Raw genomic sequence first — 24,547 nt, 5'->3', positions numbered from 1 at the left:
TGTGAATTGACATATCTGAAACATACCTGGCAGGGTGAGTTTTTTAAAGTCTTACCTATTTATGAGCAAGAGAGAAGGAGAAATGGGTTCTAAATAAAGCTTTGCTACTAAGCTTCAGTTTTCTCACCTCTAACATGGAAGTTAAGCAGCTACTTCATACAGTCATTTTTAGGAATCAGTTTCTGTGCAGGCGTAAGTGGTGTGGTGAGTGCTTTAATAGGAGTACGGTGTAAACATTTCCATATTTATACATTTCCTGTCTGCCTAAATGGAATGTCACCCAGCTATGGCTGCTTGGCTGAGCCGTATAATAAAGGGGAGTTTGTGCTCAGTGTCTTCCTTTTGCTCTTGTTTTTGTTGTTTTCCCTCTCCACAATCACTCCCTGGAGTTCAGTGTCTCCGAACATCTAACCTTGCTCCCTGCATAGCCCCTGTTAGGTGCCGGGTCACAGTAGGGATCAGCAGAGAGCAGACAAGGACTGCTGGCTTGCATGTCCACTGGGTCCTGAGGAATGACCTCTGAACTCAGTAGGTGTTTCTCAATGGAGTCTAGATCTGAGTGGAGTCAGTTCACAGTGAGAGGGACTTTATTCATCAGAGGAGGAGCCCCTGTCAAGGGGTAGAAGTGCAGAGGTTCTTCTGAAAAAAGAACAATGCTGTTAAAAACAGAAATGCTATGAATAAATAATTTACAGAAGAATGAATTCAACTGGCAGATAAACATGGAATTATGTTCCATGTAACTTCATAAATTAATGTATAAACTAAAATGTATGTATTTTAACTGCCATTTATAGCAGTGTGACTAGACCTAGAAAATATATTTAGTGAAATGTCAGACAAAAATACTATTTGAGGTTACTTATATATGGAATTGAAAAATAATACAAGTGAATGTACCTATAAAACAGAAAGAGGCTCACAGACATAGAAATCAAATTTGAGATTACAAAGAGGAGAGAACAAAGGAGGGACAAATTAGGGATATGGGATTAGCAGATACTAAGGAAAGTAGATGAGCAACAAGGATTTGTTGTATAGCACAGGAAATTATACGTACTATCTTTAATCTGTTATGGAATATAATCTTTCAGAATACTGAATCACTATGCTGTACACCTGAAACCAACACAATGTTGTAAAGCAACTGTACTTCAACTTTTAAAAATTTGCACTTTGCTCTCATCCCCCCCACTCTGGGGCCACAGAAAAATTGTCTTCCATGAAACCGGTTCCGAAAAGGTTCAGGACTACTGCCCTAGCTGGTGATGTGGGTAGGCCTTATCTGATCAGTTGAACGCCTTAATCCACTCCTGAGAAAGAGTGAATTCTACTTTCAGACTGCCTTTGGACATAAGCTGCAATATCGTGTCTTCCTTAGGTATCCAACATGCAGCTCTGCCCTGCAGATTTGGGCTTGCCAGCCCTGTAAAATTACATGAGCTAATTCCTTACAGTAAATCAATCTTACCCTGTATATATGTAAATATATTGTTACATACATATAAATATTTGTATAGTGCATACATACATATTTATATGTGTATACATATGTGTGTACATTTATTTATTCAAATTCTCCCAGTGCATACTCTGTGTGGAATTTAAATTCACTTATGCAGAGGGTTGTAACTGTCTTTTCGTTGTTTTATCTTGTGCGCCATGTCTCCTGTTAGACACACGCTCATTCCCTAGATCCTGGCGCAGTGAATTCTGGAGCTCGCTCTGACCCGCTGTCGCTTGTTCTCACCTCAGGATCACACTCTCTGCGGTATTTTTACTCAGTTGTGTCTGAACCGGGTCCAGGAGTCCCTTCGTTTATGGCTTCTGGCTTCGTGGACGACCAGCCCTTCATTCGCTATGACAGTGAAGAGATGAAGGCAAAGTCTTGTGTTCATTGGTTGAGGGAGGAGCCAAGTTACTTTGACGATGAGACCAAGATCTTCACAAGTCGGATGAAGATTTTCCACTTAAATCTGAGGAATGTGCAGCAATATTACAACCAAACCAAGGAGGATGGTCTGAACAGAGCACTGGCACAAAAGCAAACAAGTAGGTGCCTCGGAGAAAGCAGAGGGAAGTGGTGCTTGTCACTTCATACCAATCCGCAGGGGTGAAAGGCTCTCGACAAGTGTTCCCATAGCGTCAGGCTGGGGCAGAAGAATGTGTACAAGTTATCACTTGAGAATGAAAGCTGAGCTGGTCTGGTCACAATGGTGTAGGGTCTGTGTGACAAGAATTAATAATTAATAGATGAATTAAGCAGTTTTATTGGGTCGTGGATATATGCTGAACATCTTTTGATTGCTAGAAATGGGGATCCAGAAAAGTATAAACTGTTTGTCTTCAAAGAGCGTATAATTCATATGGGAAGGTACTCACACTTCTGTGAAAAGTTTATTGACCCTTCACTGCATACCCAGAGATGTCAAAGACAGGAACCTCCTTGAATGCCATAGTTTACTGAGGTTCATAGATGAGATACCCCAGTGGTAGGAGTGTCATGAATGAGGCAGAAGTTTATATAGAACGTGGTGGATGTGTATTATTTAGGTCTATGAAGAACATAAAAGATGTTCCAAGCAGTAGGAAATTAGGGTGGAACAAGGCTTGGGGTAGGATTTGCCTTAGTGAGCTCAAGGGATGGATTGAAATTTAATAATTTCTGGTTAATGGCTCTTGAGAGTTTAGGTCTGTTGAAACAACTTTGAAAAGGGTCTTCAAGCCCAATCAAAGCATAAGCCAGTGAGAATTATAATTCAAGCTGAATACTGAGGCTGCTCAGCTTTTACCAGTTGGTCCTTCTAGGAACATGAATTCAACAAAGGTTTATCTGATGGTTACTTTACAGGCACTGATGTAGACCCTGCCTTTCAAAGGCTCACAGTATAAGAAGAGAGTGATGGTACACAATAAAGTTAGAGTATGCAAGTGTTAGACTAAGAACTTGAGCTGAAAATCCGTAGACACCTAGAAGCGCGTGTGGTGAATCCAGGCTGCAGTGATCTCAGATTTGTTCATATTTGACTTAGAAATTCATCTGGGAAATTTTTCAGCAGTTTGGGCTTGTTGATGCTATTTGCTTTCTCTACTGTCTCATGTTGTCCTTTAGTCGCTAAGTTGGGTTACAAACGAGTTTAGTGACTAAACAGCAAGTGACCTGACTTAGTGATTAAACAACAGTATGAATATTAGTCCTCTTGGCCTACCATGACAAAATACCACAGACTGCATGATTTAAGCACCAGAAATATATCTTCTGACTGTTATAGAGACTGGAAGGTCCAAGGTCAAGATTCAGCAGGGTTCTCTGTGGTGAGGGCTCACTTCTTGGCTTGCAGTCGGCCACATTCTCGCTTTCCTTGGTGTGTGCCCGTGGAGTGAGGGAGAGAGCTCCTTAACCCCTCTTGTCCCTGTTGGATTAGGGCGCCACTCTCATGACTTCATTTAAACTAAATTACTTCCTAGAATCTCTGAAGACAGTTACATCAAGGGTTAGGGGTTCAATATAGTGAATATTGGAGGGATAAAATTTGGTCCATAGCGCTCAAGGAAAACTGCTCAGTACATTGTGCCCTCCTGTGTTAATGCTGTGTAGTGTGGTCCTGTTTTCAGGAACTTGAGCTTAGACTCTGAGGCTGCTAGCCTAGAAGAGACCTGTTAGGTCATAATCTAACCCTCCACTTATGCAAGATAAATGTAGAATGAATAATTTGCCCAGATCACACAGTTCATGGCCGAGTTCAAATGTGTAACTCCCAATCCATGGCCTTTTCAATACCTCCTGGAACCAACCATAGACCATTCCTCAGAGCAGAACTGACTATAATTAAAAGAGATCGTTATTAGGGCAAAACTAGTTTGTCTATGGAATTTGAATGTCCTCTAAGGAGAAGATAAGAGATGGGAAAGTATGGGGGGGGGCTGGAACCACGGGTGGGAGGCTTTGGGGGCAGACTGTGCCTAACTGCCACTGACTGGCACCACTGTCCTGGGGCTGGGCAGGTCCCCACACCCTCCAGTTCACCTACGGCTGTGAGCTCCTGGAGGATGGCAGGACCACGTGGCACTGGCGGTATGGCTATGATGGTGAGGACTACCTGAGCTTGCATATGGACCCTCTGCAATACACAGCAGCCACATTCATTGCTCAATACACCAAACAAAAATGGGAGGCCGCTGGGAACTTCATAGAGAGAGACAAGAACTACTTGGAGAAGGAGTGCATCCTGTGGTTGTGGAGATACTTGACGTTTGGAGGGGCGAGCTTGAACCGCACCGGTAATGACTTCCCACAGCCCACCCTTTCAGCCCTTCCCCCATCCCCAGCTTGGGCCATTTTCTCTGCAGAGTGTGGGTGAGGGTATCTCCTCCAGAACTGACTCAGCACAGGGGTGTTGATATTTAACGTGGGATGGCTGGGGCCAATGTGCTGATGATGACTTCCCTACAAGCCATAGATGGGGAATGAAGGGACTGCCTATCTTGAGTCTCCGGGGCAGTGCCATCTGATCCACCCATTCTTTATTTTTTTTTTTTTTTAATTTATTTTGCTGAAGTATAGTTGATTCACAATGTTGGTTTTTTGTTTTTGGTTTATTTTTGACCACACCTCACGATATGTGGAATCTTACTTCCCTGACCAGGAATTAAACCCAAACCCCCTGCAGTGGAAGCATGGAGTCTTAACCACTGGACCACCAGGGAGGTTCCCTGAGCCACTCATTCTTACTAGTGCCAGGGAAACTACTCTCAGGAGGACACAGAGCTGCTTCATAGAGACTTGGAGATTTTTCATCCTTCTGGCACTTTCCCACTAGATACACACCTGTATCTAGAAAACATTGACCAAAGACGTGATAAGAGTCTAGAGCCTTTGAAGGGGCTCTTATTCTGGGGGAGAACATTAGACTGAGTTCCCACACCCTTGTCTTGAAGCTGGCTCAGCTTACTGTGGGTCCCTCTATCCTCAGATAGAGGAAGTTCCCTTTCTCCCACTGGTTGGCAGATGAGCCATCAGGAGTTGTGGTGGCTTGATCTTTGGAGTCAATGCTACTCAACAAACCCTTGCCTGAGCCCTCCCTGCTTTGTGTCCCACAGAGCCTCCCAAAACACACGTGACTCATCACCGCATCTCTGACCGTGAGGTCACCCTGAGGTGCTGGGCCCTGGGCTTCTACCCTGAGGAGATCTCACTGACCTGGCAGCACAATGGGGAGGACCAGACCCAGGACATGGAGCTTGTGGAGACCAGGCCTTCAGGAGACGGAACCTTCCAGAAGTGGGCGGCCCTGGTGGTGCCTTCTGGAGAGGAGCAGAGATACACGTGCCGTGTGCAGCACAAGGGGCTTCAGGAGCCCCTCACCCTGAGATGGGGTAAGGAGGGGGATGGATGGTCAACCTTATTATCAGGTAGTCAGGAGCCTTCAGGAGAACTTCAGCAAGGTTAGGATTCACACCTGAGGTCAGGGCCCCTTTCCTTTCTTCCGCAGAACCTCCGAAGACCTCCGTCCCCATCGTAGGCATCATTGTTGTCCTGGTTTTCCTCGTGGTCATTGGAGCTGTGGTGACTGAAGCTGTGATCTGGAGGAAGAAGCGCTCAGGTAGGGAAGGGAGGGAGGGATCTGAGTTTTCTTGTCTCCCTGGGGGTTTCAAGCCCAGGTAGAAGTTTGCCTGTCTCGTTACTGGAAAGTAACCTCCACGCACATGTGCTTGGTACGTCTGGGGCTTTTTGCTTGCACTTATACTTTGTAAGGCACATGTAAAAATGGAGACCAGTATCAACGTGATGAATCTGGTGATGGGGACATTGAAGGTCAGGGAAGGTCTCTGTGAGGACAGGCCTCTGGGCAGGTGGTTGGTTTAGGCCTGCACACCTACTTTCTTCATGCTGCAGAAGGCTTTGTGCCTTCTCATGCTCCTCTCAAGAACAATAAGCACCTTAATATTCCTTTTCAGTCAACTCAGCCGAGAAGAGGAAAAAACAAGTCAGAATTACGAGGCCTAACTCCTTAATCCCGGGTCTGCGTCTACGGAATGAGGAGAGGGGGCTGGGGGCCGTGCCTCCATTTTGTCAGTAATGCCTAACGCAGCTCCCAACATGCCCCCACCCTCCTCCTTTGTGACGAGGTGGGGCTGGGCCATCTCCACCCTTGACTTAACTCCATGTTACACTGAGTTGCAACTTCTTGTTGAAAATAGGAATCTGGATATGAATGCATTTTTTCTGTTGCCTTGTTTATTTTTGGCTCCAAGTCTCTGTTGCTGCTGCTGGCTTTCTCTAGTTGTGGTGCACAGGCTTCTCATTACAGTGGCTTCTGGTCAGTAGTAGTGGCACACAGACTTAATTGCTCCATGGCACGTGGCATCTTCCCAGGGCAGGGATCGAACCTGTGTCTCCTGCATTGGCAGGCGGATTCTTAACCACTGAACCACCAGGGAAGTCCTGAATTTGTTTTTCCTGATTCTTGTCATGAAGTGGGGTTGGTGGGTTAATTAAAGGCTAGGAAGTTTCTTAAATTTTGCGAGAAATGAATGGAAGTGCTGAGAACCTTTTAAAATCTGTGTGTTTGCTGTGCTGACTCTGTTGCAGGTAGGGCAGGAGAAGGATGTGAGGAGCTGAGTGTGGATGGGGCCTGGGCCCAGTCAGAGCATCATGGGCTTTGATATGGTCACTGCTGTTCTCATCTTCTCAACTCCTGTGTCCTTGTCTCTTCAGTAGAACCTTGTCTCACCAGGACCTGTGATCACAAGGACTGAGATATCACCTGAACCTTGTCTTGTCTTCTGGACTGTGGGCAGTGAGGACCTTATGTGGCCAGGTCAACCAGGGCTCAGGACTGGGTCTGGTCCTCAGTCCTCTTTTTTTAGGTGTTATTTTTTTCTTCTTCTTTATTTCTATAGAGAATTACTCTTCTTTTTGTTCTTGCATATGAATTCTAGTCTTCATTTCCTCCAGGTGTCCCCCATCTCTACAGGAGCAGGAGTAATTTTTGCCTGTCATTGTCCCCACAAGGCCCATGGGGCCCCTGCACACTACTGTGTGTGGTCTACAGAAATGACTCATCCAGCTCTTAACCCCCTTCCAAGGCTGTTTTCTGTGCTTTTAGCTCTAGAAGTGCTGGTGCTGGCTCAAATCCAGACTCATGGATTTATGAAGCTGAGTCTAATTTATATGTGCAGTGGTTTGGGAACTAGGACCCATAGGTCAAGGACCATTGCTTTCTCGAGTGGGACATGAATTTGTGTGCTGTGGTGTGCAGGAGGGTTGCTGTGGGAGGAGGGAGCTGGGGGAGGGCGGGAGAGCAGCACCTGTGAGAAAAGCAAGGCAGCATTGATACCAGTCAGAGTAAACGTGCTGCAGCTGCCGTGGGACAGCACGTGGCCTTTAAAGACGCTGCCTTTAGAGTATGGACTTCCCTGGTGACTCAGATGGTGCAGAGTCTGCCCACAGTGTGGCAGACCCGGGTTTGATCCCTGGGTCACGAAGATCCCTTGGAGAAGGAAATGGCAGCCCACTCCAGTATCCTTGCCTGGAAAATCCCATGGACAGAGGAGCCTGGTGGGCTACAGGCCATGAGGTTGCACAGAGCCCAGCAGAATACAGGGTGCTGTCCTCTTACCAGTCATTCACCTGATCTATGTGTCGTGTCAGATACATCACACGTTATTTTTGCATCCAAGAAATTTCAGAAGACCCAAGTCAGGCAAAGTTATTGGCCTGTGAAGCTTGTTCTAGTGAGAAGGGGCAGAGTGTACATTATGAGCCTAGTAAGTAAGGGAGTGTTTCCCTTCCGGGTTGGTAAGTCTGAGGAAGGTGACCTAGAGTATGAGTGTGTGGGGCCAGGGAAGGTGGCTGTGTTACTAGGGTGGTCAGTGGGCCTCACTGAGAAGGTGACTTCTGAGTGAAGATGTGAAGGACATGAGGGAATGCCCACAAGGAGGTCTGGGAGAAGTTCTCTCCAGGCAGAGGCGCTTCAGTGAAAATGCACGAGGGCAGGAGAGCGCCTGTGTTCAAGGAAGAGTGAAGAGGAGGCAGGCGTGGCTGGTGGAGTGAAGAATTCAGATGAGGTCTCATGTGTGTGCAGATCATGTGGCTTTGAGAATATTGGATTGACTCTTCTCTGAGGAAGACGTAGCGCTCCAAGACAGTTTTGGGAGAAGAGGGACCGGTGTGCCTTCTTTTTAGAAGCATCAGTCTGGCTGCTGTGCTGAGGACAGAGCTGAGAAGTGAAGGGTGAACGAGGCAGCAGTGGAGACTGTAGAAATAGTGCAGGGTCCAGGTTGGAAATGTTGGTGCTTGTCTCACGTGTGGGCAGGGAAAAGTATTACAGAGTGACTAGAACTGGATATATCTAAAGATGGACTTTACAGCATTCCCTAATGGATTAAGTCTGAGTTGTGAGAAAGAGGAGCCACCCAGACTTTCAGACTGTGCAAGTGGCTCAGTGGCAAAGAATCCACCTGCCAATGCAGGAGACCCAAGAGTTGTAGGTTTGATCCCTGGGTCTAGAAGATTCCCTGGAGAAGGAAATGGCAACCCACTCCAATATTCTTGCCTGGGAAATCCCATGGATAGAGAAGCCTGGTGGATTACAGTCCATGGGGGTCCCAAAAGAGTTGGACATGAGTTAGCAACTAAACAACAACAAAAAATGGTATTCAGTCGAGGAAATGCTGAATTTGGATGCCTATTAGAAATTCAAGTTAGGTTATCAGTTGGGGCACATGTTTGGAGTTTAGGAGAGGTGTCTTGGGTGGAGAAATAGATTTTGGAAGTGACACCATATAAATGCTATTTATAAGCTGCTGAGAGGGCTTAGAGGAGGAAGGAACAAGGACTGAACCCTGGACCTCACAGCCCTATACAGTCCTATTGGATCACGCACCTGAGCAGACGGCACGATTCTGACACATGTCTAGACAGCACGGAGACCAGGTAGTCCCCGACTTACCTGTGCACGAGAATTCCCCGGACATGTCATTAAGTTCCAGTGGTTCAAAGTTGAATGTAAGAATCTGAACTCATAGCAAGGTTGGTGCTGTTGCTGCTCATCTTCAGAGCACACATTTAGTAGCAAAAACATAGAGCAGGATTCCCACATGGCTGTTCAGCAGCCTCACCTGTAGGGCTTGTTGATAAGCAAGTCCGGACTCTGTGCTCAGCTTTCTGAAATGGTGGGTCTAGGGAGAGGCCCAAGTGTTTTGCAGCAGTACCTATAAGCAGTCTTAGGTCTTAGCCAGGTTGAGGATGACTGACAAGGGTCAGTGATCAGAGCGCTCAGGTTGGGGAAGTGTCTTAAATCCACAATTAAATGTTGTTTTTTTCCTGGGAAGAAAAAAGCAAGACATCTGCTGGGACTTTTATGTTGTTTGCCCTACCCTGGGATATGTAGCCAGGTGGAAAACTGAGGAAGCGGTTATCAGCTCAGCATAAAGAATGTCTCTGAATCCTTACTCTCCGAAACTATTCCCTGCATTGACTTCTCATTCACATCTTGGTGCAATCAATGGAACCCAAGTTTTTCTAATTTAAACATGTATGTGTATGTGTGTGTGTGTGTACATATGCTTACATACTTGGCTCTTTTTATTTCAGGGACTGAGTCAGCACATTCGGGAACAAAATTCATGATGCTTTTCTAAATGTACATACAGGAACCACTGCTCTGTTGCTGGACACAGTTGCCTTTGTTACAATGACACCCCTGATGCTGGACACTCAACTGTATGGCTAGAACTGCTATCACTATTGCTCTTGGCAACTGAATGTCACTCCTGCCACTCACCACCTTTGCCAAATGCTGTGTGCACACACCCAGCAAATATGTGTCATTATGTCCAGAGTGACAGCTCAGCACATGTCATGTGACTAAGAGTGCCTCATCTTTCCCAGCTGTATATTTGGGGGATTGAGTTTTCATCTCTCATGGAAGGATGTAGTGTCTGTCATTCAAGACACTTTCATGTTGCAGCTGATATCACAGAAATACAAAGGAGTATGAAAGATGACTATGAATGATTATACAGCAGACAAACTGGAGGAACTAGAAGAAGTGGGTATACACAACCTACCAAGACAAAATCATGAAGGAACAGAATAGCTGAACAGATCAATAACAGGTAAGAAGACTGAATCAATAATCAAAAACTTCCCAGCGCATGGGAAAGCTGGACAGCTACATGTAAATCAATGAAATTAGAGCATTCCCTCACAACATATGCAAAAATAAATTTAAAATGGTTTAAAGAACTAAATGCAATACTTGACACCATACGTCTCTTAGAAGAGACTATAAGCAAAATGTACTTGGACGTAAATCGTAGCAGTATTTTCTTAGATTAGTCTGTTTAGTTCAGCCACTCAGTTGTGTCCGACTCTTTGCAACCCCATGAACCACAGCACACCAGGCCTCCCTGTCCATCGCCAACTCCTGGAGTTTACCCAAACTCATGTCCATTGAGTCGGTGATGCCATCCAACCATCTCATCCTCTGTCATCCCCTTCTCCTCCTGCCCTCAATCTTTTGTAGCATCAGAGTCTTTTCAAATGAGTCAGCTCTTCGAATCAGGTGGCCAAAGTGTTGGAGTTTCAGCTTCAACATCAGTCCTTCCAATGAACACCTAGGACTGATCTCCTTTAGGATGGACTGGTTGGATCTCACTGGAGTCCAAAGGACTCTCAAGAGTCTTCTCCAACACCACAGTTGAAAAGCATCAATTCTTCGGCACTCAGCTTTCTCACATCCATACGTGACCACTGGAAAAACCATAGCCTTGACTAGATGGACCTTTGTTGGCAAAGTAATGTCTCTGCTTTTTAATGTGCTGTCTAGGTTGGTCATAACTTTCCTTCCAGGGAGTAAGTGTCTTTTAATTTCATGGCTGCAATCACCATCTGCAGTGATTTTGTGGGACCTAATCAAACTTAAAAGCTTTTGGATAGCAAAGGAAACCATCAATGAAATGAAAAAGGTAGCCTGCAGAGTGGGAGAAAATATCTGCAAAAGATGTGATTGAGAAGAAGTTAACATACAAAATATACAAACAACTCATACAACTCAATATCATAAAACAAATTCCCAACCAAAAAATAGGCAGAAGACATTTCTCTAAAGAAGACATACAGGCTTCCCTGGTTGTCCAGCAATTAAGAATCTGCCTTGCAGCATGGGGGCCGACTGTTCGATCTGCAGTCCAAGAAGATCCCAGATGCCACGGAGCAAGTAAGCCAGCGTGCTGCAACTACTGAGCCCATGCAGCCCAGAGCCTGTGCTCCACAGCAAGAGGAGCCACTGCAATGAGGAGCCCAGGCACCGCAACTCGAGAGTAGCCCTCACGCTGCAGCTAGAGAAAGGCTTCGTGCAGCAACCCAGGAAAGCTCTGGGGTTCTCCGGGGGAAACGACAAACTTATTTTTCCTCTACATTCCTTAGTCTTAGTCACATAAAATGGCTTTTCTTTTTCTGAACTGATGATTACACAATAAACAACTCAGTTTAAACGCTGTGCTAAGTCGCTTCAGTCGTGTCCAATTCTGTGCAACCCCATAGACAGCAGCCAACCAGGCTCCCCCATCCCCGGGATTCTCCAGGCAAGAACACTGGAGTGGGTTGCCATTTCCTTCTCCAATGCATGAAAGTGAAAAGTGAAAGTGAAGTCGCTCAGTCGTGTCCGACTCTTAGCGACCCCATGGACTGCAGCCTACCAGGCTTCTCCATCCATGGGATTTTCCAGGCAAGAGTACTGGGGTGGGATGCCATTGCCTTCTCCATTAAATGCTATACTAGGGATTATGTAACAATGTATCCTGCTTGAGGACAGTTTCTCCTTCCTGAAAACCTTCTGACTAATCCTGATATCTTAGAATGTATATTATGGGAGTGGGTCTGGTAAGATCTTTCTATTATTAAGTTCTAATCCTGTTATCCTAAAATGTAAGCTGTAGGAGTGGTCTGGTAAAATTTTTACAACCTTGAGACATTCTTTTGATTTATTGTAATAACTAATTTAAAAAAGTATATAATTCCCTTGCTAACACTAGTGAGGGGGGGGCACTCTGCCAGCCTTCTGATGTCTATGTCAGAAGCTTTCTCTGCCCCTTTTCACTGTAACAAAACTTCTGCCACACAAGAGCCCCAAGTGGTCAAGCTTGGTCCCTGCTCCCAAAGTTGTATCTTCGGAGATCACAAATCCGACATCGTTCACCATAAGCTATCACAAGCACAAGGTTGAAAAATCTCAAATAATAAAAAGTGTATACAGTAAAAGCAAATTTTTCTCCCCTATCCATCTACAGATTTTCCAAATTTTCTTCCTGGACCCAACCACTGTTGCCGGTTTCTATATGTTATAGACAGAGATTTCCCTTTTTAATCAGGGGTCATTTTACTATATGTTCTATCTGTACCTTTCTTTTTCAATTTAAAATATATTCTGAAAATATTCCATTTTTTTAACAGATAAATGTGATGTAGTTTAAGATAATAAAAATTATTCTTGATTTAAAAAAAATTACCAAGTGTAACAAAATTCATCCTTATTCCATAGTAATAGTTTTATTGGGAAACAAAGTCACCCAGATTAAAAACTATCCATTCTCCAGCCTTCCTTGAATTTAACCATGTCTGTGTGACTAAATCATGATCAATATGATGACCTAGATACTAAGTTTCCCATTTTGCCTTTAAAGGGCTCCGCTCTCCTCCTCTCCTGCTCTCCCTGGTTGCTTACGGACCCTGAACATGCTCTTAGGTATCTTGTGCATAGTTTCTCAGTCATGTTTGACTCTTTACAACCCCATGGACTGTAGTCTGCTAGGTTCCCCTGTCCATGGGGATTCTCCAGGCAAGAATATTGCAGTGGGTTGCTATGCCCTCCTCCAGGGGATCTTCCCAACCCAGTGATCAAACCTAGGTCTACCGCATTGCAGACGGATTCTTACTGTCTGAGCCACCAGATGAGCAAGGCCAAATGGAACTGGAGGGCAGGTTGTTTGGCCCAAGAGTGACTTGGTTGACTGCTGAATGGTTTCAGTTGACTGTGGCATGAAAGTGAGGGTCTTTGGTACCTTCCTTGTGTGGATAAAACCGTAGTTGGCAGAATTCATACCTGTGCGGGGAAACCCCGATGGATGGTTAAGTCCATCGCCTTAACCACTTGGCCACGACTACCTTCAGGTGCCTTGGGTCATCCCAATAAGGGCACCACCTCAGGAAAAGCAGAGAAGGAAGGTAGGTCATAGGAACCCTGGATGCCTGGATACCTTCGTGGTACAGAACCCCTCAGGCTGTCCTGGAACTGCCTGTCTCACTATCATGGAAGTCTCTTCCATCCTGTCTAGATCGCTATTATTTGGGTTTCTGCTGCACACACTGAATTAATGCTTGTTGAGAGAATAGGACTTCCTAGGAGTGTGTGGCCGTGGTGATCTGTTCTGAGCAGAGATCCAGTTGCCGTGTCACCACTGTGGGCTCCTGGGTGGGACATTATTCTAAATTAAAGTAAGGGGAGCTGGGTCCCAGGTGCAGCACAGGGAGATTGGAGACACCCTCCTGATCTTTCCAGCCCTGGGACTCACCAGGTGCTAGGTTTGGAAGTCTTTGTTTCTACACTTCCTGTTTTCACTACAGATCAGATTCCTTTGTTTTATGATTTGTTTTGCAGGCGGCAAATTGTTCTCAGAGATTGAGATTGTCTTTGCCAATAGTTTATTTAACAGAGGTTCACTGTGAAAATCATAATAATTTCAAAAGCCAATAGCATACAGGATAATGTCTTTTAATAAGCTAATAAAGAAATACTCCAAACAAATGATGAACTACACTGTTGTTCTAGGCAAGGAAATATGACAGAGATAATGTCCAAATATACCACGAGGCGCATCTTTTATGGCAGTTTGGTTTCTCGGGAGAGCAGGTTTTGCTAGAGCGTGTGGCTAGGGAGCGTTGGCCCCTGCGTTGGCAGGCGGAGGAGGCTGCTCCGAGGGTTATCTCTCCAGGGACATTGCATGGCTCGTGTCTGCCAATAACGAGGGCCTAGTGGAGCGGTAACAGTCATCCCTTTCCTTCCTGAGACTGCTGCATGGTTGGATATCACAGCCGACCGAAGGGGTGCCTTGGCCAAAGCAGGAGCAAGTGTCTCAATAACTTCAGAAAGCTAGATCTACAAAGGATGGTTTTGCCCTTACTGAACCTCTCAGATGGTCCTCCCTATCTCTTGGTTTTTTATATCCCAGCTGTCCCTTTGTCATAGTTGTTCCTGCACACGTTCTTATCAGTAAGTCCCCAGCAAGCCTCTGAGCAACTGGGCTGCTAAGTTCTTGTCAGTCAACAGCAGAGGACACGATGACATCCTTCACAATTTACTTCATTCTTATATCAAAACAATGGTACTGCAAAGAAAAAAAAATTTTTTTTGCTCTTAGCCATAAACAAGTGGATTAAAATGACTGCACTTAAGGTGGAAGATCTGAACGAGGGGATCTGAAGTAATTTCAAACCAATATACAACAGTCCTTGTTGTTTAGTCACGGTTAGTGGTCTCACCCTCCTCCTCCTGCAGTCTGACGGCAGGGACTGTGAAGGATGAGATCCAGAGGAGGAACTCCTTAGATGGAAAAGGAATGCAGGGTCACTTGACAATAGTTTTCACTGGGAATTTCCGCTTTCCCGGCCTGGCTTGGACAACTGAGACAACTGATCCCGGTTCCCTCATGTCCTGTCCCTGGTCATCCCCAAGCAAATAGCACCCACTTCTTGAATTCTATTTGCTACCAGTAAGTCACTATGTACAGCTTATACTCTAAGGGTAAAAGTTACACATGGGCATGGATGCCAAAAGATGAAGATTTAGGAGAGGATCTTAGAGTCTGTTTACCGCCCAGTAATTTTGTGATGAAAAGAGTCAAATGTTGTTGGCTAGAAACTAAAGGTAAAGAAAAGAAAGCCAACTTTGTTAACAGTTAATGTTCTCTCATTTTTCTCATGGACCAAAAAATTCTCAAGGGTCTTTTTATTTAATAGTGACATGGTTCAATAATCAGTATGACCTTAAATAACTTAGGAAGTATTATTACATACCAAGGGATGCACATGACCCAGACCTGACCAATCAGGGTGTAACCACATTATACCACATCAGCCTAGCAACAGGAATTGGTCCAGGGCTAACTGTCTCTGGTCCTTTCTGTACGGACACGGTGAGAAAGAGGTTTATCTTTTTGCTTAAGTTGTTTAAGCGGGGCAGTGTGAAGCAGGTTAGAGATGACCTTGGGTACTTTCCCAAAGAACAGAGAGAGAGATCTGATGACAAATCTGATCCCTGGATCCAGTCACGTCTCAAGTCAGCCCCATCCTTGCCCTCTCAGGTAAATCAACATATTTAATCTCTTCTGCTAGAACTGTTAACTTGTGACTGAAAGAGTCCCGGTATTATTCACAATAATGTGAATATTGATATTATTGTGGATGTGAGGGCAATCGGGTTTCGACATCTGTCACCTCATTTATCACCAGGGTTGATTGAACTGATCTGGCTGGTTAGGCGGAGTCCCCTTCCCCCTCACTGCTCCACGTGTGTCCCTCTCGAAGCTGCGTGCATGGCCAAACAGGATGACCATCCCTGATAGAAGTGGGCCGGTCTTTGGTCAAGGGTATTACGAGTAGCTGCATTCCCCTGCTAGAACCTCCAAACAAGCAAATATTGTTATTTTTAATGGGGGCCCAGTAGAATTTAATGTTCTCTCCATCACTCAGCTCCAATGACTAGAAGTATAACCTCTATACTTACATTACTATGTGAGCCCTTGGATAATAGTTCTGAGTGATGCTCTGTGGGAAGCAAGGGCAAAATCCTACCTGGAATACAAGTCAGCCCAGATCAAGATCAATCCGTGATATTTCCTGGATGGAAGAGTAACGGTATAATCAATTGCAGGATTTCTCTGGTGGTCCCGTGGTTAAGAGTCCACCTGCCAATGCAGGGGACGTGGATTCCATCTCTGGTCCAGCAAGATCCCACATCCGCGGAGCAGCTAAGCCTATGTGCCAAAACTGCTGAGCCTGCGCCCCCTAGAGCTGGTGCTCTGAAACAAGAGAAACTCGCACAATGAGACGCCCGCGCACCACAAATGGAGAGTAAGCCCCGCTTGGCGCAACTAGAGAAAAGCCCAGCGGTGCAGTCAAAAATAAATTAATTTAAAAACTCACATTGGGCGCATCTGCTGCAATAAAGCTAATTCGAGTTAAGTTCTTAGAAGTCCACTGTCATCTACCACGATCCATCCAATTTTTGCTAGAACCAGATTGGCAAATTCACTGCTATGTTTGGACCATGCTCCACCCCACATCCCTTATGTATTCAAGGGAGGTATTAAGCTCTTTCATTACCCTTGAGATATAAAATTGGTTTAATTTTCTATCTTGGCTAAGGTTCAAAGGCTATTTCAAGGGCTTCCACTTGGCCTATATTATTACCAAGCTTTTATTGGACAGGTCAAACAAATGTGAGGTTCCAGCAATTGTTAAACATGGCCATTCCAGTGACACATTTAGAAACTGGGGAAATAATCACAGGGGGGATGTGTGGACACAGAGAATCCACTGAGACATGCGTGGACCTGAGACAGGCCACAAACTATTTCCTGGTCCTCACATACCTCTCTTCTAATGGGAGTCCATGACGGTGCTTTGGTTCCCTAAGAATCAGCGTCAAATTGGACTCTGTCTAATAAGCCTAGCAAAGATCTGGGCATTTTCTTTCTTCAGTGTGTTGTGGCCATTGATTCCTTTAGTGAAGGACTTGGGGAGTTACTAATGTACCACACCTGCTGTCGTGTTACAGAAACTATGGGGGCCTTTAATTAATGGATTCTGGGTCTGAGATCTGGCTCAGATCTGGAAACTGGTCAGGGAATCATAACTTTCTATTGAGGTCGTTTATCTCTGCCTTCAGCTTATTTGTCATTCTTCTACTGGTTCAAATATTAGGCAACACTCTTGTAAGCTGCCCTTCTATCTTGCCCCAAGGAGTATAATGGTCTGTCACCCATTTCCAAAATTCCTCACAGTCAGAATTTCTCTGGTTTCAATTCTGACAATGATGGCTGTTTTGACAATTCTGCTCACTTTGTTTCGTACTTGCTGTCACCTGTCCTCTGGCTTTCTGGGATCTTATTATCCCCATTAATGCTAAGGAGACATTAATGCTAAGTTCTGTGATATTATTGCCTAGAGTCAGCCCCAGCTCGCCAAGGACAGACACAATGAGCTTGATACTCCCCTTATCTGTGCATTCCTTATTGCCTGATAAACAGTATCCTTTGGGTCTCTTCAAGGAAATAGTCACCTGTGTGTTTTCCAGTTGTATAGCGTAGATTCAGACTAGCATGCCCACTTCTCTGAACCTTTAAATCTTTCTTTCTATGAACTGCGATGGCAGTTCTGGCATCTATGTTTCATTTAATTGAGCCATCACTTTCATTAGAACAGTTTTCTTTTTGAGATATAATTCACATATATTATTCAATCATTTAAACTCAGTAGTTTTTACTATGTTCATAGAGCTAACGCAACAAATACCACACATCAATTTTAGAACATTCTCATCACTCCAAAAACATTTTAAAAAACATTTTCATCACCACACATCCATTATTTCTAAGCAGTCATCCCCATTTCTGTCCAGCATTCCCTGAGCCCTAGGCAACTACAAATCTACTTTCTGTCTTTATAGATTCACTTATGAAGGACCCATTGTGGTTCAGTCACCAAGTCGTGTCTGACTCTTCGAGGAAATGGACCCGTTAGATAAATGGAATAATACAATGTCAATCTTTGGTGACTAACTTCTTTCACAAAGCAAAATACTTTCAAAGTTCGTCCCCGCTGTAGCATGAATCAGTACTTCATTCTTTTCGTGGTCAAATAATATTGCATTATGTGGATATATCACCTCTTATTTATTCATTCATTCATGTGTTCATAGACATTTAGGTTCTTTCTGTGTTTTGGTTATTATGAATAATGTTGCTTGGACCGTATGTTCCAAACTTAATAATGCACTTTAATAATTATTACTTCATATAATTTTGGGAAGTTTCTATGTTTATGTCTTCAAGGTCACTGATCTTTTCTTCTGCAATGTCAAATCATAATCTGCCAATCTACCAATACACGTCCAGTGTTATTTTTATCTCAGACATTTTCATCTAGAATTGTAATTGTGATCTTTTAAACATCTTTCATGTCTCTGGTATAACTTTTTGAACATAAGGAGTACATTTATAGTAACTTTTTTTTAAACTGACTGAACTGTGCAATGTATGGGATCTTAGTTTCCTGATGAGGGATCAAACCCATGCCCCCTGTTTTGGAAGGCAGAGTCTTAAACACTGGACCACCAGTCCTGTAATAATCTAGAGTAACTTTTATTGTCACTGTCTGGTAATTCTAACATCCTTGTCTCTGCAGTTCTCAACTCTGTCCCCTTAACTCACTGGGACTGCTGGGCTCTCTTAGGGTTCCTGCCTTCCCACACTGTGTCCTGGAAGCTCTCTCCAGGAAGGAAGCTAGACAACTGCAGGCCTTGCCGCTTTCCTTTTCTTCTTTGTCGAAGTCACAGTGCTTGTGCTGCCTGATGCCCAGGGTCTGAATACTGTTGTTTCATATGTTTATCTGAATTCTTCATTGTGTAAGAGAAGAGAGTAAATCTGATTCTTAATGCTCCACGATGGCATTTTCAAGCTTGTCATTTTTCTCTTTACACAAAATACCTGGGTTGTTTTATTTTCTATGTTTTATAATTAAAAATATTGAAGTTTTATGTCCTATTGTTTCTTGCGGGTCTTGATCATATTGTCTTTTGCCCACTTGTACTTATACATCTCCTGCTCCCAGCTGTTCCTTTATCTCGCACCATTATTTGCATAAATTCTTGACATGTAACATAGGTTAAATGTCAAACAAATATATTAGCAATAAATGTGAACAAAAATGAAAATGTGGACTAAGAAATGGAATATAACAAAATAGATCAGTTTGTCAGAGATGAAAGTGGTTGAGGAGGATATTGTCAATAGGGAAAATATACTGGTCGTAGTATTGGGGGAAAGAAAAACTCTTTTTTTCTCCTCTTCTTACCAACTCTATTAATTTATGTTTACTCCTAGAATATTATAGGGTTACAAAGTAAGGAGTAAAGGGAACATTTAATTTAGTAATTGAATATTAGATTCTCTAGATATGGTCTAAATATAAATGATACCAAAAGAGTGAGTGAGTGAAAGTCACTCAGTCATGTCCAACTCTTTGCAACCCCATGGACTATATAGTCCATGGAATTCTCCAGGCCAGAATACTTGAGTGGGTAGCTGTTCCCTTCTCCAAGGGATCTTCCCAACCCAGGGATCAAACCCAGGTCTCCCACATTGCAGGTGGATTCTTTACCAGCTGAGCCGCAAAGGAAGCCCGCCAAAACATTATATAATATAAAATTAAGTGTGGTAAGTACAAAGCCCACGTTCTCAATCACTCAAAGAAAGCTATCTAAAATACAGACTCCTTTGCTCATCTCTATCTTGAAGTATAGAATTTGGATGGGGGAGTCAAAGAATTAATGAGTATATTAAATTTTAATAAGCAGTTAAGCTTTTTTCAACTTTGAAATAAAGTAGTATTAAAAAATTTTTTTAATGGAGGATAATTGCTTTACAATATTGTGTTGGCTTCTGCTGTACAAGGTAAATCAGCGATAAGTATGTGTATATATATATATATATATACATATATATATATATATCCCTCCCTCTTGAACCTCCCTGGTCCCAACCAAGTTCTCAGCACAGAAGATGAAAACAGATCCACACAAAGATATATCACAGATGAAATTTTGGTGAAAAGGGTGCAAAAGAAGAGACCTCGAGCACTTCCCTGGTGGCACAATGGATAAGAATCCACCTGCCAATGCAGGGGACCCAGGTTTGAGCCCTAGTTTGGGAAGATTTCATATGCCCAGAGCAACTAAGCCCAGGCACCACAACTCCTGAGCCTGTGTGTCGCAACTACACAGCCCGCTCGCCCTACTGCACATCCCAGCTACCGCGCCCGCAAGCCTAGAGCCTGTGCTCCACATCAAGAGAAGCCGCCTCCCGCTCAGTGCAACTAGAGAAAGCCCTTGGACGGCAACGAAGATCCAGTGCAACCAAAGATAAAGTAAGTAAAATTTTTTTAAAAAGAGGAGACTTTGAAAACTTCAAGAGGCAAAAATATCTGCTCTGGAGAAGCTAGAAAATGCTGAAGCAATGCTTTCTAAATTCTGAGGAAAATTATTTCCAACACAGAATTCTATACCAAGTCACTATGTGAACAAGTGCTAGTAGCCTGAAGACATTTTTAGATATTTGTGTGTGTGTGTGTGCTAGGCATTCAGTCATGTCCAACTCTTTCAGACCCCATGGACTGTAGCCCACCAGATCCTCTGTCCATGGAATTCTCCAGGCAAGAATACTGGAGTGGGTTGCCATGCTCTTCTCCAGGGGATTTTTTTTTAGATATTTAGAGTTTCAGTATTTTACTTTACATGTTCCCTTTCTCGGGATACTAACTAGATGGAGTAAAGGGAAAGTGTTTGAGAAAACCAAAGAGAGGAACATGTGAGATCCAGGCAACAGGGAAGCCAGTAGGAAAGAGAGGCAGAGGTCAGCCTGGGATGAGGTGAAGGAGATTCCGAATGTCAGGCATGCCCAGGCGAGCAAGGAACCTGTCCCCGTGTGGCAGCACTGAGGGCAGTGGGGAAGTCTGTGCAAAGAGACAAAGTTAGTAGAATATCTATGTGCTTGAATATATTCATAAGTCCTTAGGCTGTAGAGGAAAGTTTGGGAGTGATCTCATAATCAATACCACAGAAACTAAGCAAATGAAGGAATAAGACATTTATTAACTCCAGAACAATGTTTTTAAAAATTCAAGGGAGAAAAATGATCATGGTCTACTAAATGCTTAGCTGTGAGTAGCATTTGTTTACACGGTCATAATAATGTAGACACTGAACACTGAGCTAATAAAAATTATAAAACAACTATTTGAAGGATTGTGGTATGTTAAAGAGAGCTAAGTCACTAAAATGATACACATACAAAAACAAAGAAGGAGTATTACGAATGTGCTATTTAGAGGAACAGAAATACCAATAAGAGAAACACACACAGTTAAAGAGGTTGGCTCTGGGATCAGAAATGGGATGTATGGAAGATTGGGAGGCTTCCCTGGTGGCTTAGATGGTAAAGAATCTGCATGAAATGCAGGAAACCTGGGTTCATTCCCTGGGTCAGGAAGATCGTCTAAAGAAGGGAATGGCTACCCACTCCAGTATTCTTGCCTGGACAGTTCCATGGACAGAGGCTGCAAGCCATGGAGTTGCAAAGAGTTGAATACGACTGAGTGACTTTCACTCACTCGCTTATTTCCATTAACAGGCCTTGCAGTGGTATTTATTTTTATTTGTTTTATTTGGTTTCCTTTTGTTTGTTCTAATGAGAGGTATTAATATTACAGCATATTGTATGCAAGAATGAGTGATACAGTAGAGACTAGGAAATTGATTATTGGGGGAAGCAGGGGCCCAATCTTATGCTCAAGCCGAGAGGTGACCTTAGATAGGTGAGGGACCATCCATCATCACTGGTTGGAAGGCAGAGATACAGACACAGAGCTTGGGGCCACTGAGAGCTGTGCCCATCAACTTAGAGCTTTGGCACCTGGGTAGCATCAGTTTCTATAATAAACTAGAAGAAAATACAACAGAATATTTCCAAGGGTGAAGGCTACGGCTATTTTTAGTATCATTTATTTACATCATTTTATAAATTTTCTATAGTGAGCATACTTTATCATATATTATAGAATATCTGTATACATTTTAATCAGAATTTTAAAAACTTGGGTTAAAGTTTGAAAGGGAAGACAGATGGGTAGAAAAAGTCAGGAACTTGGGGCGAAGAGCTGGAAGTGTAGGACTGCCATGTGTGGACTCTGGTGCAATAAACTCACAGAGCTGTTTCTCCATTTCCAGGACACTGTTCTCCATGAAGGGCAAGCAGGATCTTTCCCTTCTTTGGGAGGCTAAGTCATTTATCACTATCTTGTCAACTCGTTGATGCTTTTAAGAAGATGGTTTTTGAGTTTAACATGGTATTTTTACCTGTTTTCAGTGGAAGGATTTGTCCATAATACTATAGCTCATCTTTTCTAGAAACAGAAAATGGAAGTTGTGTGAAAAGATCTTTGGGGAGTTTCTGGTTTCAGTTCTACACATAAGCAGCTTGGAAATCACCTTTCTGTCCTTAAGAGAAGTAAAAACCTGAATGAGCTGAAAAATTACCAATTCTTCTAGAATTCATAAAAGAGAGGAAACTGGGCAAACCATTGCCCCCAACATGAAAAAAAAATTCCCAGAAGTTCCCCAAAGCAAAATTTGAGTTTACTACACACTGGGAACTATTCATATAGCATTTACTTTGTATTTACAACCATTTCCATAGCAATTACAGGTATTAGAAGTAACCTAGAGATGATTTAAAGTACACAGGAGGATGTGACATCATTTAAAAGGGACTCGAGCATCCACAGACTTTGGTATCTTTCAGGGGCCCTGAAATTAATCCCCTGTGGATGCTAAGGGTCAATGTAGATCAACTGAATAGAATAAGGAGCCTAGAAATAGACCCACATAAATATTGTCAGCTGACCTTTGACAAAAGAGCAAGGCAATACAATGGAGGAAAGATAACATCTTTATTAAATGGTGCTAGAACAACTGGACATCTATATGAAAAAACATCAGTCTCGTACAGACTTACACCCTTCACAGAAATTAACTCAAAATGGAGTATAGACCTAAATGTAAAATGTTAAACTATACAACACTCAGATGATATAGGAGAGAACCTTGATGAATTCTGGGTATGGTAATGACTTTTTAGATACAACACCAAAGGCACAATCCATGAAAGAAATAATTGATAAGCTGGACTTTAATTAAAGTGAAAGTGAAGTTGCTCAGTTGTGTCTGACTCTTTGCGACCCCATGGACGGTAGCCTATCAGGTTCCTCCCTCCATGGGATTTTCCAGGCAAGAGTGCTGGAGTGGATTGCCATTTCCTTCTCCAGGGGATCTTCCCGACCCAGCAATCGAACTCGGGTTTCCCGCATTGCAGGCAGACGCTTTACCATCTGAGCCACCAAATACCCTGGATAATGATACACCAGATAATTAAAGTCTTCTACAAATGTGAGCGAGGATGTGGAGAAAAAGGAACTCTTATGTACTGTTGGTGGGAATATAAAATTAGAGCAGCCGTTATGGAAAGCAGTATGGAGATCTCTCAAAAAATAAAAAATGGAACTACCATGTGATCTAGCGATTCTACTTCTGGATGTTTATCTGAAGAAAATGAAAACACTAAGTTAAAAAGAGATGTGGCAGCCATGGCGATGGAGAACGCGGGTATGTCCAGAACCCTGGGTGGGGCGACTGGGTGAACGAACCCGAGTATGAGCCTGGACCACAAGTTTTGCCAGCTGAGCAAGGCCAAGGCTAGAGCACAGAGGAGCGAGCAGCTGCAGGAGGAGGCCGCCGTCTGCCACCAGCTAGGGGAACTCCTGGTGGGATGGCTGTGGCCAGGCTCTGGCCTCCGTCCTGAGAGCATGCCCCTCGCTCAGCACCGTGTACCTCCAAGCCTGTGCCTTAGGCCCCAGCTTTTCCCTGAACCACCAGGTGGCCCTGAGCAGCACCTTCCAAGTGCCCAGTGCCTGAAGACACTGGCTCTGTCCTACAATGCCCTGGGCACCACTGCCCTAGCCCAGGTCCTGAGCAGCCTGCCGGCCCACCACCTCCTGGACCTGGAGCTAAGCGCTGTGGCTGCTAGCAAGAGTGACCCAGGCCTCATGGACCCTGGTCAGCTATCTGATCCAGAAAGACTGCGCCCGGGGTACCTGAACCTGTCGGCAAACCACCTGGGCAACGTGGCCTGAAGAGCTCTGGAACAGATGTCTCCGTCTCTGCTCCTCACTGGTCTCACTCACCTGTCTGCCAACCCTGAGATCAGCTGAACTGGCCTGGAGGAGCTCCTGGCTGCCCTCCGGGATCGTTCCCGAGGCCTCAGCTTCCTCCACGTGTCAGGCTGTGCTGTCCAGGCCCTTGGGCCTGGGCCTCTGGCACAAGGTTATGGTGCAGCAGTCTCTCCGCTGAGAACCGTGATGCCCTGCCTGCCACTGTGCCCCAAAGGGTGCACCCTGGACCGAGGCCCCAAGCTCTTCTTCAGGTGCCTCTGACTGGCCAGTGCCATGCCCCGCCCGCCCCACCCCGTCAAGCCTCTACTAAAGGAAGCCCTTCTGCCTGCACCTCCCTCCGCTGCTGCTGTCTGGAAGGCGAGTGGGAGGCAGAAGGCAAGGTTGTAAAGCCTAGAGCCCTCCTGGAAGTGAGGATGTTACTGAGACAGGTTCATCTGCCCAGTAAGCAGTGAGCCAAAACTGCAACATGCCAAGGTTTGC

At 44.3% G+C, this 24,547-nt stretch overlaps 1 protein-coding gene across 7 annotated transcripts in view; it reads left to right on the top strand.

Annotated features, from left to right (window-relative positions):
- The window catches only part of LOC120870513 (BOLA class I histocompatibility antigen, alpha chain BL3-7-like), a 47,232-nt gene extending 22,972 nt beyond the window's left edge, over positions 1–24,260 (top strand). For 3 of the 7 annotated variants that reach the window (XM_040250221.1, XM_040250222.1, XM_040250219.1), the window contains exons 2-6: positions 1,756–2,052; positions 4,006–4,281; positions 5,101–5,376; positions 5,493–5,603; positions 9,599–11,093. In XM_040250221.1, coding sequence (XP_040106155.1) covers positions 1,756–2,052; positions 4,006–4,281; positions 5,101–5,376; positions 5,493–5,603; positions 9,599–9,645 — 1,007 coding nt within the window. In that variant the 3' untranslated portion in view covers positions 9,646–11,093. Of the gene's footprint in view, positions 1–1,755; positions 2,053–4,005; positions 4,282–5,100; positions 5,377–5,492; positions 5,892–9,598; positions 11,094–12,767; positions 12,775–24,159 lie in introns of those variants that run through there. The other 4 variants (XM_040250218.1, XM_040250220.1, XM_040250216.1 and 1 more) reach the window with 2 other exon arrangements.
- The last annotated feature ends 287 nt before the right edge of the window (positions 24,261–24,547 follow it).

This window comes from Oryx dammah, unplaced genomic scaffold (genome assembly GCF_014754425.2).
Source record: "Oryx dammah isolate SB20612 unplaced genomic scaffold, SCBI_Odam_1.1 HiC_scaffold_11, whole genome shotgun sequence".
Lineage (NCBI taxonomy): Eukaryota > Metazoa > Chordata > Mammalia > Artiodactyla > Bovidae > Oryx > Oryx dammah.
Note: the sequence above shows the minus strand (reverse complement) of the source record. Positions and strands in the feature narration are given on the sequence as shown.